General features: G+C 41.5%; 1 protein-coding gene across 1 annotated transcript in view; it reads right to left on the minus strand.

The window, feature by feature from the left end:
• Positions 1-12,838, minus strand: part of GCLM (glutamate-cysteine ligase modifier subunit) — a 28,908-nt gene extending 16,070 nt beyond the window's left edge. Inside the window, exons 1-4 of the mRNA XM_007535335.3 lie at positions 12,349-12,838; positions 7,011-7,076; positions 3,926-4,010; positions 399-458 (exon numbers count right to left, since the gene is read on the minus strand). Of these exons, the coding sequence (XP_007535397.1) occupies positions 399-458; positions 3,926-4,010; positions 7,011-7,076; positions 12,349-12,474 (337 nt within the window). The 5' untranslated portion in view covers positions 12,475-12,838. The remainder of the gene's footprint in view (positions 1-398; positions 459-3,925; positions 4,011-7,010; positions 7,077-12,348) is intronic.
• Positions 12,839-17,927: the final 5,089 nt, after the last annotated feature.

Below are 17,927 nucleotides of genomic sequence, written 5' to 3' on the forward strand. Positions count from 1 at the left end.
AGTGAGCCCCCTCCCGCAAGTGGGGAGGTGGGGAGCTGGAACCCGGATCCTTATGCCAGTCCTTGTGCTTGGCACCATGTGTGCTTAACCCCCTGTGCTACTGCCCCACTCCCCATGGAAAGTTTCTAATCCCAAACATATAGTTAACGTTTAATTATGTTACATCTTTTATATCCCTCCTATATACATCAAAATATAATTCTACGTAAATCCTAAATAAATTTCTGTAACAGTGTTACAGAAATTTTAAGGTATTAGACTAGTACTGATACTTTAGGTAAAATGAAATGAACTCATTTTTTTTTTTTTTTTTATATCTGGGCCCCAACATGTTACACTTAGTACAGTTCCACTATCTTAAAATATACTATCAGATAAAAAGTTAAATTTTTGCTTACCCATATCAACTGCATTTCTAGTTGCTGATGAGGAATTTGAGCCTACAATGAACAGTTTTGCTGTGTAAAAAAGGAAGAAAAGAAAGAAAGAGAAATAAAATAATAGCAATCCCTACATTGGGGGTCATGGTATTTTGCAGTACTAATATGGCTACGATATTATGATGACAAATAATTCTGACTGAATTATTTTCCCTTTTCTACTCACAAAAGTTTAGCTTTCATTTTATGATTAAAGTACATTTCACTGTCATTTTATATACTTACTGTCTAAAAATGTCTGATCAAAACAAAAAAAGCACGTATTTCTTTTTTAAACATTTACTTACTATGTACTGGATAGAGATACAAATTGAGAGGGAAGAAGAGATAAGGAGGGAGTGAGAGAGAGGGAGACACCAGCAACACTGCTTCATCATTTGTGGAGCTTTTCCCCTGCAAGTGGGACTGGGGCTTGAACCTGGGTCCTTGAGACTGCAACATCTGTACTAACCAGGTGTACCACTGCCCAGTCCCTCTTAATTTTCCATTTAATATAAAGCAGGCCAGATAAGTACAGGAATTAAAGTTATTTGAAATGTGTATTGAAAAAATTTATAGGTGGGGACCAGAGGCTCAAACCTGGGTCCTTGAGTACTGTAACATGTGTGCTCAATCAGGTGCACCACCATGCAGTCCCCCCAAAAGTGTATTTTTATGAATGAAATATTCTTGGAGTAAGTGGGATTACATCAAGCTAAAAAGCTTCTATACAATGAAAGCAAACTACACAAGGATAACCAGACAACCCAGTACATGGGAGAAGATATTTGCACATCACACATCTTACAAGTGATTGATATCAAACATCTATTTTAAAAAACTGGTATATCAACAAAAGAAAAAATAACAAATAATAAAGTGGGCCAAAAAACTGGCTAGAGAGTTTTCTAAAGAAGAGATACACAGACCCATCAACATGGAGAAATGCTCCACTTGATTTACTATGAGAGAAATGCAAACTAAAGCTACACTGAGATTCTACCTCACACCCGTGAGACTGGCTTACATCAACAAAACAGGATGTGACAGGTGTTGATGAGGTGGTGGAGAAAAAAAGGCTCTGCTATGCTACTAGTAGGAATACAAATTGGTGCTGTCCCTTTGGAAAACTGTATGGAGAGTCCTTAAAGAAATGAAAATGGAATTACCTAATGATCCAGCAACACCATTCTTAGGCATTTATCCAAAGGACATGCAACACTAATTTGAAAGGGTACATGCACCCCTATGTTCACAGCTGCATTATTCACAATAGACAAAGAGCTGAAGCAGCCTAAATGCCCATCAACAGAACTGGAAGTGATTGCACTTAATGCAATAAGTAAAGAGATGAAAGACAAGCACCTGACGGTTTCACCCATATGTGGAGTATAGAGAACTGATACACATGAACTTGCAGACAAACAAACATTAGTAAATAGTTCCTAAGTCTTAGTGAGAACTACAGTATTCATTCACTCATTCATTTTTTGATAGAGACAAAGAGAAACTAAGAGGAAAAGGGAAGGTAAAGAAGGAGAAAAAAAGAGAGACACCTGCAGCACTGCTCCACTTCTCGGGAAGCTTTCCCCCTGTTGGTGTGGGCTAGGGGCTGACCCTAGGTCCTTGCACACTGTGACATGTATACTCTACCACATCACTATGTGGCCCTATAAACCAGTATTTTTTACAAATTAAAAAATGCAACCCTTCACTATCAACTCCCTAATATAATCATTTTCAAACAGTGTCTTCCAGTTTTTGGTCACATGAAGCAGTTTATAACAACTGTCTACAGCATTCTGGTCCAAGGTGAGCACCAATAATCATGCTCCATATGAAAACAATCTCCACTAACATTCTGCTATTCATAAGTTTTTACATTTTAAAATGGGCTGTCTCTCTGAAAGATGAGGCATATTTTAGGTTGGTAGAGAGAGAAAAACTATTTGGGAAGAATTTTTATATAAAAAAATTTAAGATCTCCAGAACTGAGAACCTGAAAGAGCTCCGAGACAGATTTATATCATATTGAACTGGAGTCAACTAGAGAAAAATATTGTTTTTACTTGTTTTCCAACACAATGTAAATCACAATGTAATATAAACAGAAAGAAATGTATCTGGTGTCAGGCATATCTAGATAGATTCCTGGTTCAATCACTTACTGGTTATATGACAACTTTGTTATTTAATGTCATTTGTGCAGTGGGGGATAATAGACTTATCTGCAGTAATGATGTGAGAATTATTTAAGTAAATAAAACCACAAAATGCCAAGTGCAGTGCCTGGTACAAAGCAAAAAATCAATAAATACTATTTATTATCCTTAGAGTAAAAAGATTTCACCATCTTGTCTTATTATTATTATCAATAATAACAACTAGCATGAAAATAAGCATGGTAATAACAGCTACCCAGAATTCACCTTGTGCCAAGCACTCTTCCCAAATACTTCTTTCGTTATTTAACTTACATAGAAGCCTGTGAAATATTAATAGATGCACCCCCATTTTATAGATGAGTAAGTTGAGGTTCAGTGAGGTTAAGTAACTTGCTAGTCCAAGATTGTTCCAGTCAGAGATTTGCACATTTAGGAATTTCACTCTGGTCAAGTTCAAGCTTTTAGTGACTAGACTATGCTATGCTATACTGACTGTAAGCTAATGGAAGTAATAGGCCATCTTTTAACTTTTCCATTCCTTGAGCCTAGTATTTTCTACACAACAATAATCAGCATACTTGTTGAATAAGCATAATGTGCATTTTATATTTCTCTTCATGTAACCTGTACAGACTTCTTATGTACCCTCAGCCACTGCTTAGTAGTGTCCCAGCTGACAGGAAAGGTATATGCTTACTTTGAGTACAAAGTGCTCTAGGTCTTCCCTTTGTTTTTTCCCATTTCCCCTACCTTAATCTTCCTGCTTTTCTGAAGACCAACTTAAACTAATGAGACCAGTACAAAGAGCAGCAAGGTGAAATTCTATTCTATCTCTACTGAAGTAGACAACACTGACCTTTTATAAGTCTGTCTTAGAGTCGACATTGAAATTGGGTTAAAGGGCTAGTGAGGTGACTCAGTGGCAGAGCACATGCTTTGCATGAGTGAAATTCTGGGTTTGATGTCCAACACCACATAAAAATAAGAAAGAAAAAATGGTGAAGCAATATTATTATTATTATTTTCTTTTTCTTTTCCTCTTCCACAATTAGGAGGTGGTTCAGCCTTAGAGCAAAGGACTTGCATACATGGGCCCCCAAGTGTGAACCCAGCATATGCTGAGTATTACTATGGTTCTCTATCTTTCTCTCCCTCCATTTCTTGTAAAATCCATCTATAAAATTAAAAAAATTAAAAAGCTTTGTATTTCCCAGACTTTATATATAATCTTTCTATCCTGTCATTCATTATCAAAAGCAAATAGTCTTTTTCCCATTCCTGACCAGACCTCACACTCACTTCCACTGTGTAATGAAAAGAACTGTAAAGGCAGGACTTTACCAGAAACTTTCATCTCTTCTCTTTCATCAGGATTTATCTTTTCTACTGCATGAGATACTGTACATTCCAAGACATCTGGAAACTCCTATAATAAACACAACAGACAATGTTTTAGATTAGCTATACATATTTATGGCCACATGGCCCTTTAGACATATAGAATTTATAAAAACAACACGTTTCTTTACCTGAGATATGAATGGGGTACATGAAGTTTGTAAAGCTTGGAAATAAAGGTAAGATGGTGTGTGTGTGTGTGTGTGTGTGTGTGTGTGTGTGTGTGCGTGTGTGTGTCCGTCCATTTTCTGGTGGAAAAAGCATATACTTTTGATTGGGTATTTAGAAGGACACATGAAAAAAGAAAATAAAAAATGGCGGCAGGGTTGTAGGGTTATGTGAGGAGCTGAAATCACTAGCACAAAGAATTTCATTTAGAAAAGGAAACAATGAGGGGACTAAGAGGTAGTTCACTTAGTAGAACTATCATGTGCGAGGACCTGGGTTCAGGCCCCAAGACACCATATAAGAGCACTGTAAAAAAGAGGAAGCTTTGCAAGTGGTGAAACAGTGCTGTGGTATTGCTCCTCTTCTACTCTGTCTCTCAATAGCCATGTTTCACTATTAAAGGAAAAAAATAACAAAAACTCCACAGAGCAATCTGGAAGACCCTCAGAAGGCTAGAAGTGGACCTGGCAATTCCTCTCGTGGGGATATATCCTAAGGAACCAAACACATCCATCCAAAAAGATGTGTGTATACCTATTTTCAGAGCAGCACTATTTATTTTTAATTTTTTAAATATATTTTTATATTTATTTTCCCTTTGTTGCCCTTTTTATTGTTATAGTTATTGGTGTTGTTATTGATGTTGTCGTCGTTAGATAGGACAGAGAGAAATGGAGAGAGGAGGGGAAGACAGGGAGAGAAAGATAGACACCTGCAGACCTACGTCACCGCCTGTGAAGCAACTCCCCTGCAGATGGGGAGCTGGGGGCTCAAACTAGGATTCTTATGCTGGTCCTTGCACTTCACGCCACATGCGCTTAACCCGCTGTGCTACTGCCCGACTCCTAGAAGCACAATTTATAATAGCCAAAACCTGGAAGCAACTTAGGTATCCAACAACAGATGAGTGGCTGAATAAGTTGTGGTATATATACACAGTGGAATACTACTCATATATTAAGAATGATGAGTTCACCTTTTTCACCTCATCTTGAATGGAGCTTCAAGGAATCATGTAAGTGAGAAAAGCCAGAAAGAAGGATGAATATGGGATGATCCCACTCATGGACAGAAGTTGAATAAGAACAGAAAGGAGACATAGAGAAGAACTTGGACTGGGTTTGGTGTATTGCACCAATGTAAAGGACCCTGAGAGGGGAGGGGGGAATTCAGGTCCTGGTGCAAGATAGTGGAGGAGGATATAGGCTGGGGGTGACGGAGTTTTGCAGGAAACTAAGCAACTTTACACCTGTACCAATAACTATATTTACTGTAAGGCATTACTCCGAAAAAAAAAAAAAAAAAAAAAGCCACCAGGACCAGTGGAATAACGCAGGCACAAATCTCTAATAGAGCCTTGCTGAAAGAAGAAATCAATGAAAAGTAGTAAGTAATATCTATTCTGGACAATGAGAAGCTAAAAACACTTTTTACACTAACCATAAACACCTTAAACCAAGATATATTGATAGTTTTGCTTGAGTACAATAAAAAACATAAAAGGCCAGTCCAACCAGTGCCTAATTAATGAGTAACTTATGAGGAAAATGAGATTTTATATATATATATATATATATGTGTATATATATATATATATATATATATATATATATATATATACACACACACACACACACACACATATATCAGAAACACATCCACATTTACTAGATTAAAAAGTAAGCAATGCAGGGCTGGGCGGTGGTGCACCTGGTTGAGCGCATGTTACAATGCACAAAGACACAGGTTCAAGCCACGGGTCCCCACCTGCAGGGGGAAAGCTTCGCCAGTGGTCAAGCAGGGCTGCAGGTGTCTCTCTGTTTCTCTCCCTCTCTATCTCTCCTTTCCTTCTTGATTTCTGGCTGTCTTTATCCAATAAAGATAATTAAAAAAAATTAAAAAGTAAGCAATAAGGTTTTTCCTTTTTTTAATTTTAAAAATTATCTTTATTTATTTATTTATTGAATAAAGACAGCCAGAAATCAAAAGGGAAAGGGGAGACAGAGAGGAAGAAAGGAAGGACAGAGAGACACCTGCACCACTATTTCACCACTCGCAAAGCTTTCCCCCTGCAGGTGGGGACTGGGAGCTCGAACCCAGGTTCCTGTGCATTGTAATGTGAGCATAACCAGATGCGCCACCACCTGGGCCCACAATGAGTTTTTTTCCATAATTCTTGTGCACATTATAATGTTGGCATATTTTAGCAACTCAGTGTTTACAAATCATGAATAAATACGATGAAAGGTCATTTCCAAGAAAGTGAAACTAATGCAACACATTAATCATGTCTGCCTAGCAATTATAGTTATAAACTTGTAGTGTATTCAGGGAAAAATATTTTTGGTGCACATCTTTTTCCATATTTTAAAAGTAGTCCATGGAATTTCTTAGAAACTTTGGCTGAGCTGGACCCAAAGAGTTTCCCACAGACAATAACATTTATGATAATAGACATAGATTAACATTTGATGAAACACAGGTCCTTACTATTTCCACCATTTAAGAAGTTAATTCAAGTGACTATATTGTTGGGATGGTAATCTATTAACCCAAACTGTATGATAGTCATTCCTCTACTAAGTCAAATATAAACTGAAAAAAAAAAATACACTGAGGCAATTGTGGTGAGAATTAAGCACAGAATTCTTGTAGCTTGTCTAGCTGAAGGGCTGGACTGAAATTTGGATTTTCTGCTTTATGCTTAAGCCTGTCTGTCAGACTGTCATCTCAGTGATTTAGACACAAAGAGTTTTATTATAATCACCTATTCGACTTCCTTATCAAAACTAAGGAAATTAATTTCCTGCCTACTTCTACTTCCTCTTTTATATACTTGATGTATTCACATTTTACTCACCCTAATCAAATCTGGGCTGATTTGGGAACTCCATTCATTCAAGGTCTTTTGGATGCAATCTCGCAGCTGCAAAAGGAATGAATTTTGACAGTGTTAAATCAAACTCTTTAATAAACTTAAAAGAAATATTTTTATTTATTTATTATTGGACAGAGACAGAAAGAATTTGAGAGGGATGGAGGAGACAGGGAGAGAGATAGAGAGAGAGAGACACTTTCAGCCCTGTCTCACCACTTGTGAAGCTTTCCTCCTGTAGGTGGGGATCAGGGCCTTGAACCTGGGTCCTTGCACAATTTAATGTGTGTGCTTAACCAGGTGCGCCATGGCTTGACCCCCTAGAGAATCTTTTTTTATTCCCAGAGTGAGTAAGAAGCCAATTACTGTAATAAATCCTGTACTACACCATTTATCTTCTTTTTTTTTTTTTTTAGATTTTATCAGAGTTTTCAATTATTATTTATTTACCAGAGCACTGGTCAGCTCTGGCTTATGCTGGCACGAGGGATTGAGCCTGGGACTTAAAGGCCTCAGGTATGAGAGTCTGTTTGCATAACCATTATGCTATTTCCCCCACCCCAAGACTTTTCTGTACTTCCATACACATGTATTATTTGCTCTTTATGCAAAAAAACAAAAAAAAACATGACTAGGAAAAACCAAATTTTAATTCTATATGGTTCTTGTTTTCTTCAACAAAGATACATTTAAATTTTTCTTATTAAATTGCCACTAGGAGACAGGGGGGATAACATAATGGTTATACAAGAATCTCTTTCATGCCTGAGGCACCTAGGTCCCAGGTTCAATCACTAGCACCACCATAAGCCAAAGCTGAGTAATGCTCTGGTAATAAATAAATAACTAAATAGTTAGGAGGGTTTTGGCTGGGGCTAGATGACTGCACTAAGAATGCACTTCTTCCAGTGGCCACTTTTTCACCTTTTATTTTCTTTCTTTTTAAAAATGTATTATTATTGTTGTTGTTATTATTATTATTATTATTGCCTCCAGGGTTATTGCTGGAGCTTGGTGCCTGCACTACAAATCCACTGCTCCTAGAGGCTATTTTTTCCCTTTTGTTGCCCTTGTTATCATTGTTGCTGTTATTATTGTTGTTGTTATTGCTGTCGTCACTGTTGGATAGGACAGACAGAAATCGAGAGAGGAGGAAAGATAGACACCTTATACCTAAAATAGACCTACTAGCTATTTCCAAAACAGAGACCCCAAATCTTCATCTGCCATATTCCAGCCTTTAGGTTCATGATTAATCAACAATTTGTATAGCTTTATATGTTAACTCTTTTTCAGCCACCAGGTTCCAGATGCTACCATGATGACAACCAGACTTTCCTGGACAGACGATCCCACCAACGAACGTGTCCTGGAGCTCTGATTCTCCAAAGCCCTGCCCCACTAGGGAAAGAGAGAGACAGGCTGAGAGTATGGATTGACCTGTTAACACCCCTGTTCCGCGGGAAAGCAATTACAGAAGCCAGACCTTCCGCCTTCTGCACCCCATAATGACTCTGGGTCCATACTGCCAGGGGGTTAAAGAATAGGAAAGCTAACAGGGGAGGGGATGGGATACACACCTCTGGTGGTGGGAATTGTACCCCTCTTATCCTATGGTCTTGTCAGTGTTTCCATTTTATAAATTAATTAAAATTTTAAAAAGAAAAAGATAAGACACCTGCAGACCTGCTTCACTGCTTGTGAAGCGAGCCCCCTGCAGGTGTGGAGCCAGGGGCTGGAACCAGGATCCTTACTCCGGTCCTTGTGTTTCGCATCATGTGTGCTTAACCTGCTATGCTACTGCTTGGCCCCCTCACCTTTTATTTTATTTTTGTTGATGGAGACAGGTGCCAGGCATTGAATTTGGAACCTTGGAGCCTTTCGCATGATAGTCTTTCTTCATGGCCAGGCACTGACACATCTGGTTGATCCCACATTACCATGCACAAGGACCCTAGTTTATATATTATAATTATTACTCTAAGAACAATAATTTTATTATGATTATAACTATTGATAATATGTGACCAGAGCACCGCAGAACTCTGGCTTTTGGTGGTATTAGAGATTGAACTTGGGATGTCTCACAAACACGTCCAATGTGCTACTGCTACACTATTTCCCTGGCCCAAATGGTACTTATTTTTAGTGTTTCTATACCATGAATTAATTCCTCAACTCAGGAAGGTAAGTTTATCTTTAGAGTCTTCACCTTTCTCTAAAAACATTTAGTTAACCTTGGATTTTGTAAAATGTTAGGACAGATCATAGAACAGTCCAGTGTTACAATACTATGAGAAATTCAATAGCAGTATCGCAAACCTACTTATTTTTAATGGTGTGTGGGGTGGGGTGGGGGTGGGGGAACCATATCACTGCTTTTTTCTTGTTTTATATGGTGACAGGGATCAAGTTCAGGGGCTTAGGAATGCAAGGCATTGGCTCTACCTCTGACCCACCTCTTCGGCCTACGTTATCTATGTTGACAGAACATTAACATTGTACTTTTATGAGGCCAGGGAGATAGCTCACGGGGTTGGGTTCATGCTGCGCCATGTGCATAGTCCAGATTTGAAACCTGCCAACAGATGGGGATCTGTTGTTGTGTTGTCTCTCCCTCCGTCTGAATGCAGAAGAACCAGGGAGAGACTCTGGCTCCATCTACCCCCCAAAAGTCCTAGTACTTTTCTATTTTCTATTCTCATATTTCTTTTTAAATATTTATTCACTTATTTATTTATTAGACGGAGACAGAGAGAAATTTAGAAAGGAAGGGGATACAGAGAGGGAAAGAGACAGAGAGATACCTGCAGCCCTCCTTCACCACTCATGAAACTTCCCCGCTGCAGGTGGGGACCAGGGGCTTGAACCCGGATCCTTGTGCACTGTACTGTGTGCGCTTGCAATCAGGTGCACCACCACCTGACCCCTCATCTTTCTTTTCTTTCGTGTATCTCAGTACCTCTCATTAAAAACAAATAAATACCCCTGGCTCCCCACTTGTAGGTAAAGCAGGCGGTGAAGCAGGTCAGCAGGTGTCTGTCTTTCTCTCCCCGTCTTCCCCTCCTCTCTCCATTTCTCTCTGTCCTATCCAACAATGACGACATCAACAACAATAAAAACAACAAGGGCAACAAAAAGGAAATAAATAAATAAATAAATATTTAAAAATTTAAAAAATAAATAAAGTTTAAAATGGGATAAAAATTATAAAATGCAGTATATAGTATAGGCTAAGAGATTTTCATGAAATATTTGTTACTTAACTTTGTTCTAGACTGTAATGTAAGATGCTTTTGTTACTGGAGCTGTTGTCAAAAAACTTTGAAAGTTGTGGTCTGGGAGGTGGTGCAGTGGGTAAAGTATTGGACTCTCAAGCATGAGGTCCTGAGTTTGATACCCGGCAGCACATGTACCAGAGTGATGTCTGGTTCTTTCCCTCTCTCTTCCTAACCCTCTCACTGACAAATAAATAAAAAATATTAAAAAAAAACTTTGAAAGTCATACTTCTGAGTTTGTTGTAGCTAGATAAGAGAGAAAATTTTGTCCAATGTTATCAACATGCATGCGAATGCTGTACTGAACCTTAAGTACTGGTGAAAGTTAGTGCTATGTACAGAAATATTCATCTTTGGGAGAAATAGTCCAAAAAATGGCATGCATTTTGACTCCTATTTAAGTTACAGCCAGTGTTTTGTTTGTTTGTTTGTTTTTTAAATATTTTATTTTATTTATTTATTCCCTTTTGTTGCCCTTGTTGTTGTAGTTATTATTGTTGTTGTCGTCGTTGTTGGATAGGACAGAGAGAAATGGAGAGAGGAGGGGAAGACAGAGAGGGGGAGAGAAAGAGAGACACCTGCAGACCTGCTTCACCGCCTGTGAAGCGACTCCCCTGCAGGTGGGGAGCCGGGGTTCGAACCGGGATTCTTATGCCGCTCCTTGTGCTTTGGGCCACCTGCGCTTAACCCGCTGCGCTACAGCCCGACTCCCGTGTTTTTTGTTTTTTTTTTTTCCCCCTGGTGGTCATTTACTCTCAACACCAGGCCCAGGCACAGGTCCATACCTAAAGGGATGCCATCTGCTGCAAAGGACAGCACCAACATCTTATATAAAAGCACAGAAATTGCCTAGGAACACAGACAATAGCATCATATGATACAGTTTAAGACAATTTTCCTTTTAATCAAGATTTCCTTTATCACTCTGATAGAGCCAGAGGACGGTTGAGATATATGTCTGCATGACGAGCGTTTTTACCTATTTTAATACTGATAAAGACTATAAAGACGTGAACTGATTCTAATGAGAGGGTAACTTTTCCAAAGTCACTAGTCTGTTTTATTTACTTACTGTCGTCACAAGATTTCACTGCGCCTGCGCCCTTTTTTTCAGATTAGGGGTTGGGGATGGGGTGGGTAGACTAGGAAGGAGAATACACCAGCACCAAAACTTCCTCTGATGGGGCTTGAACCTGGGTCATGACTATGGCAAAGAAGGCACACTATCCAAGGAACTATTTTGCCAGTCATACTTATTTTTATATTCTCATAGTAAACTTGACCCATGCTACCAATATGCCTTGCTGAGTAACAGTCCACAATGAGCGACTCTCCCACAAGGAATGAATGTAATATGTAACACGCGCATCATTCCAGATCAATCTCTGCCGCTTCAATCAACGAGTCTTTAGACAAATGAACTGAGGCCGACTAATGTCTGGGGTGAAAACAAACGGAACAGCAGCCCAGGAGATGACTCCGTGGCTAGAGAAATAGACTTGCAGGCATAGGTCGCAGGTGCTAGAGTGATGATGCTCTGGTTCCTTCTCTCTCCTCTGTCAAAAAAGAAAATAATTACAAAGCCGAGTGTTGTTATCCATCTGCCTCAAAGCAAGAGAGAAAATCAGTGGTAAGTTTCCGAAAGCTAAGTGTATTATTAGTATGACTTGACAGGAACCTCAGAGGGCTGCTCTCTAAACTACCTGGACACGGTCAAGAAGGATGCGACGCGTAGAGGCGGCGGCGGCTGTGCAGGCAGTGCTGGCTCCCCAGACCCCGGCCCCTCGCCAGGGAGAGAGATCGAATACGTCTGAGAGTTCGGCTCTCAGCTGTGAGCCCCGCCCGCCACTGGCATCCCTCGGCGAGAGACTGCACCCGCCAAGCTATCAGGACGCGCTGCCCTCAGAGGCGGGCTGGGCTGAGGCGGCGCGGAAGCGGCCCAGGTGCCCCCGCGGGCGGAGCCAGGTGCGCGCCGCTCCCGCCCGGGTCCCCCCGGCCCGCGGCCTGGCCCTGGAGCCCCGCGTCTCGGCTCGCGCGTCCTCACCTCCTCGCTGTGCGTGGACGGGCACTTTTTCCGCAGGCGGCCCCAGTTGAGCAGGTTCCCGGTCTGCAGGTGCAGGGTGCTGGCCCGCGCTAGCAGCTCCCCGGCCGCGCGGCTGTCCGTGCCCATGGCAGCGGCCAAGCGAGCGAAGGGGCCTGGCGGCGGCGGGGACGGAGACCGCCCCGCAGGACGGCGCCCGAGAGCGGAGAGCTGCGCGCGAGGATCCCCGCGTGGGGGAGGAAGCTCGGCCTGCGCTCGGGCCCGAGAGCCGGCGGCAGCTGCGGAGCGGCGGCCCGGGGAGGACGCGCCGGCGGCGGAGGCTCCAGCGACTGCGGCGCCCGCCGAGAGTTGACTTCCAACTGCGGAGCCGCTTCCTGAAGACAATGACTAAGCAGAAATCGCCGCCGGGAAAGTGCTTCGTAACCGTTACCCGTCCCGCGGGTGGCGGGGCGGGGCGGGGCCCGGCGGCGATTGGGCTGCGGGGCGCCGACCCGCGGGGGACTGGCCTCAGTCCTGCCGCGGGCGTGGCGCCTGGCGCCTGGCGGCGGGCGGCGCGTAGAGCGCGGGGCGCGCGGGGCGGAGCGGGCGAGCGGGACCGGGGCGCGGCGGGGCGCCCCCTGCCGGTCCGAGAGCTGAGCATTGGCCTGCGCTTCCACCCGGGCGGACCAGCACAGTCTGGGGCCAGTGGAGTCATCCGGGTGATTTGCATCACACCTCTTAAAAAAAAAAACAAACTAAAGCGCGTACCAAGGCTTTGAAATGCTGACTTTTTTTCAGTTCTCAAAAGCAGGTGTTAATACAATAAGCACAATAAAAGCCACTGAAACATTCTTAAATTGTGAGACATACTACTTTTGCAGGGAAAAAAAGTGAACAACACATTGGTGCAGCTTACACAATTATTTGAAGGGGAAACCCTGTGTAACCTCCCCCTAGTCTGTATATAAAATATTGGCATCACTCCAGAAGCCACCTGTGAACACCTCCCAACGCACAACTATATCTTCACTCTTACTAGTGATAATTCTGCTTTGTGACTATTCATTCCCTTCTACTTTTTAAGATATATTTTATTTATTTTTAATGAGGGAGAGAGACAGGCAGACTAGAGCACTGCTCAGCTCTGGCTTTTGGTAGTGCCGGGAATTAAACCTGGAACTTCTTAAACCCTAAGACAGCAGGAACCTCCCACTTCCTTTATAGAGCCTATATTTTCCCCAGTCCTAGAACCTCCAGGGTGGAGCTCACTTACCTGCATAACTGACACTGCATCTGCTGATCCCAACCTAATCAAGGCAAGGAGTACCACCTCCGCATGCTTCACTTCAGACTGTGTACAGAGTGTATCAGGCGTGGAATGTCAACCCTTCAGCCTCATTACTCAGGTGAGACCTTTCCTTTCTCATAGGATTCTCTAATTCCATTTCAGGTGGTTCACCTAACAAAGTCCCAAAACCTAGATATAGACCAAGTCCCATGAGATAGGGCATATGTACACATGTATCCATAAATTAGGGCAAAATTTATATCCAAAAGCAAAAGTGCACAATAGTCTGCAGTGAGTCAATATACACAGCAAGTAGAAAGACCTAAAAAGACACCATAAAGTTCCTAGTGAAATCATTTCTACTTAGACTTAGATACCCTCCTCACCTACTTGCTATTATACTTCACTCAGTCACTCCAAAGCTAACCTTATCAAAATACGGACTGCAAAAGCTGAATAAGGGCACCTTTAATGATGACTCTTTAGTTACTATCAGGCTACCCCATCATCTGGGGCCCTAGTTGGGGAGTCCTGAGATTCCCAAACAGACATGATGGGCCTAGACCTCAAATAGCTCCCTCTCTCCATTGTTACTGGTCATCTCTATCAGGAACAACATAATGGACCCCTTTGTGGGCCCCCATAGGACCTTGCCTTCAATGTGGATCAACAATGGTAGAGAATGTTCCATCCTCTGAAGGGAGGCTGGACAACATACTCTATGCTACACCTGAGGAAGATGGGTCCTAATAGTAGGGCAGCTTGGAATGTTCCTACTCATGACCACAGAATGTGAGCTCAGATCTACAGGGATACAGAGGCTACATAGACTCCTAAGCTGAATATGATCCCCAGGTCAAATTGATGGGGTTTACAGTCAACAATATTTATACACCTTTCCCATATTTGGGAGCTACTCTCTTCCCTGATCCAGCTTTCTAGCCCTTTTTCCAGCTATGACATCATCTCCCCAGATAATAACTTGGATCCACTTGCATATCAGATGTTAGGATCAGAAAAAAAAAAAAAAAAGCTAGTATAGTCATGGGCCCTCTGGAATACAACTAAAATAGGCCTACTAGCTATCTACAAAATGGGAACCCCCCAAATCTTCATCTGAACTATTCCAGCCTTTAGGTTCATGATTAGTCAACAATTTGTTTGGCTTATATGTTAACTCTTCTTTCAGCCACCAGGTTCCTGATGCTACCTACCATGATACCAACTGGACTTCCCTAGGCAGATGACCCCACCAATGTGTCCTGGAGCCCCACTTCCCCAGAGCCCTGCCCCACTAGGGAAAGAGAAACACAGGCTGGGAGTATGGGTTGACCTGTCAATGCCCATGTTCAGCAGGGAAGCAATTACAGAAGCCAGACCTTCCACCTTCTGCACCCCATAATGACCCTGGGTACATACTAAAGAATAGGGAAACTATCAGTGGAGAGGATGGGATATGGAGTTCTGGTGGTGGGAATTGTGTGGAGATATACCCCTCTTATCCTATGGGTTTTTTTTTGTTTGTTTGTTTGTTTTTTAGTGTTTCCTTTTTGTTAAAAAACCTAGAACTTCAGAGCCTCAGGCATGAAGGTATTTTACATCACTATCATGCTGTCTTCCCAGTCCTCCTCCTACTTTTAACACCTGCATATGCATCCTCAAATTACATGTTTATCGATGTAAATAAATCAAACTGTGACATTAAAATGAATGAAATAAAATAACAGGGCTGTGTGCCAGGAGAGAGGAAGGGACAGATCAATGGAAGGGAACTGAAAGGCTAGAAGTAAGTACATGTGTATTTTTCTATTTCAGTACTATAAATTTAGCAAAATGTGCTATGAATTCATGGCCTAAATCATAGGAAAGCCATACCTACTTCATAGTCTTTGTTAAAAGAAATCCAGGGGTATGGTGGTGGCTAATCTGGTAGAGCACACCTTATCATTCTCAAGCCCCAGACACCACTGCAGTAGGGAAGCTTCACTAGTGCTGGGGGTAGTCTCCAGGTGTCTTACCTTCTCTCTGTCTCTCCATGTCTCTGTCTCTCTCTACTAGTCTATCAAGAAAAACAAAACAAAGAGAAAGAGAGAATTAACAGAGAGAAGACTGTGGGAACAGTGGAGTCATGTAGGCACCAAAGCCCAAGCAATAAACCTAGTGACAAAAATAAATAAATAAATAAATAAATCCATATATCCAGATGGAGTAAAGATTTATTATAAAGCTGGAACAACAATAGGACTAAAAGAAAATTTTGGTTTTGTCTTGAGCTAGAAAGGTCTTCCTTTTTCTTCCCTTTTGCAGAGCCAAGGTCTCATACATGCAAGATTTTGCTGCTTCTGCATGCTTCCCCCCACCTTTTTTTGGGGGGGGGATTACTCCTCTGCTCAGTGAAATCTTACCTTCATTCAATCAACAAGTGCTTTCTCAGGATCAGGTTCAATTTTTCTTTTTCTTTCATTCTTTCTTTATCCCTTTACTTTTATTTGATAAGACAAAGAGAAATTAAGAGGGAAGGGAGGAGAGAAAGTGAAAAAAAAAAAAAAGAGACAGAGACACATGCAGCACTGTTTCACTGTTTGTGAAACTTTCCTCCTGCAGGTGGGAACCAGGGATTTGAACTTAGGTCCTTGAGCATGATAACAAGTACATTTAACTGGGTATACCACCTCCAGGTCCTCAGGTTCAATTTCAATTTTTTAAAATATTTATTTATTTATTCCCTTTTGTTACCCTTGTTTTATTGTTGTAATTATTGATGTCGTTGTTGTTGGATAGGACAGAAAGAAGTTGAAAGAGGAGGGGAAGACGGAGAAGGGGAGAGAAAGATAGACACCTGCAGACTTGCTTTACTGCTTGTGAAGCGGCTCTCCTGCAGGTGGGGAGCCAGGGGCTCAAACTGCCACCTGCGCTTAACCCGCTACGCTACCACCCGACTCCCTCAATTTCAATTTCTAATCCACAAATAGATGCTTCTCCATCGTTCCCTAATACTTACTTAGTAAAATGAATTTCTTTTTATTTATTTATTTATTGGGGAATTAATGTTTTACATTCAACACTAAATACAATAGTTTGTACATGCATAACATTCCCCAGTAGTAAAATGAGTTTCTTTTCAGCATTTTGCCTTTTAATATGTCTGGTTATGGGTATGAAAAATAGCATACTGGTAATGCAAAAGACTGCCTAAGGCTCTGAAGTCACAGGTTCAATCCCCTGCATCACTATAAACCAGAGCTGTCTGGTGCTTTAGTAAAAATTTAATTACCCAATTAATATATCTGATTGCTCTCAAAAAAAAAAAAAAAAGGAAAAGCCTCTTCAGGAAAACTCAGTAATTCAATTTGAAGTGCATACTATGCCTGCTGTTAGAGATAGCACAGGCAAAAAATGTTTAAAATCTTGAATAGCCAAGATTAGAAACAGCTTGTACATTTTAAGGGAATCTTTGGAAGGAAGTTATTCCTGGGAGGCTGTGGAAAGACAGGCGATCTCAGTGAATCGGTGAGAAGCTAGCCTCAAGTGGAATGAGGATCAGGGACTTAAAGGAGGCACAGGACAGAGCCTTGCGTAGTCTCTGCTTGTCTGCACTTTAATATCACCTCTACACAGATTTTCATTCTTATAATAAAAATAAGAAAGTTGCACACCTTATCACTGAATCACTTGTAATTCTATTTAACAATCCTAGCCACACTCCCCTACAACACTACCATATATGAGATTTAGTGGGAGTAAAGAACTTCAGTTCTATTATCTGGGAGATGGTGCAGTGGATAAAGCATTAGACTCTCAAGCATGAGGTTTTGAGTGCAATCCCTGACAGCACATATACCAGCATGATGTCTGGTTCTCTCTCCTCCTATCTTTCTCATTAATAAATAAGAGACTCTCATTTTACTGGGAATCAATGATAAAGTCTTCCCTTGATGCCACTGGTTTAAGTGCTTTCTTTAACCTAAACTCATCTGGAAACTAACAGCTCAGTATAAGAATATAAATATCTTGTATTGGGAGTTGGGTGGTAGCGCAGCGGGTTAAGTGCACATGGCGCAAAGTGCAAGGACCGATGTAAGGATCCCGGTTCAAGTCCCCGGCTCCCCACCTGCAGGGGAGTTGCTTCACAGGCGGTGAAGCAGGTCTGCAAGTGTCTCTCTTTCTCTCCCCCTCTTTGTCTTCCCCTCCTCTCTCCATTTCTATCTGTCCTATCCAACAACAACGACATCAATAACAATAATAATTACAACAATAAAACAACAAGGGCAACAAAAGGGGATAAGTAAAATAAATATTTTAAAAATAAATATGT

This window comes from Erinaceus europaeus, chromosome 11 (assembly GCF_950295315.1).
Source record: "Erinaceus europaeus chromosome 11, mEriEur2.1, whole genome shotgun sequence".
NCBI classification, from domain to species: domain Eukaryota; kingdom Metazoa; phylum Chordata; class Mammalia; order Eulipotyphla; family Erinaceidae; genus Erinaceus; species Erinaceus europaeus.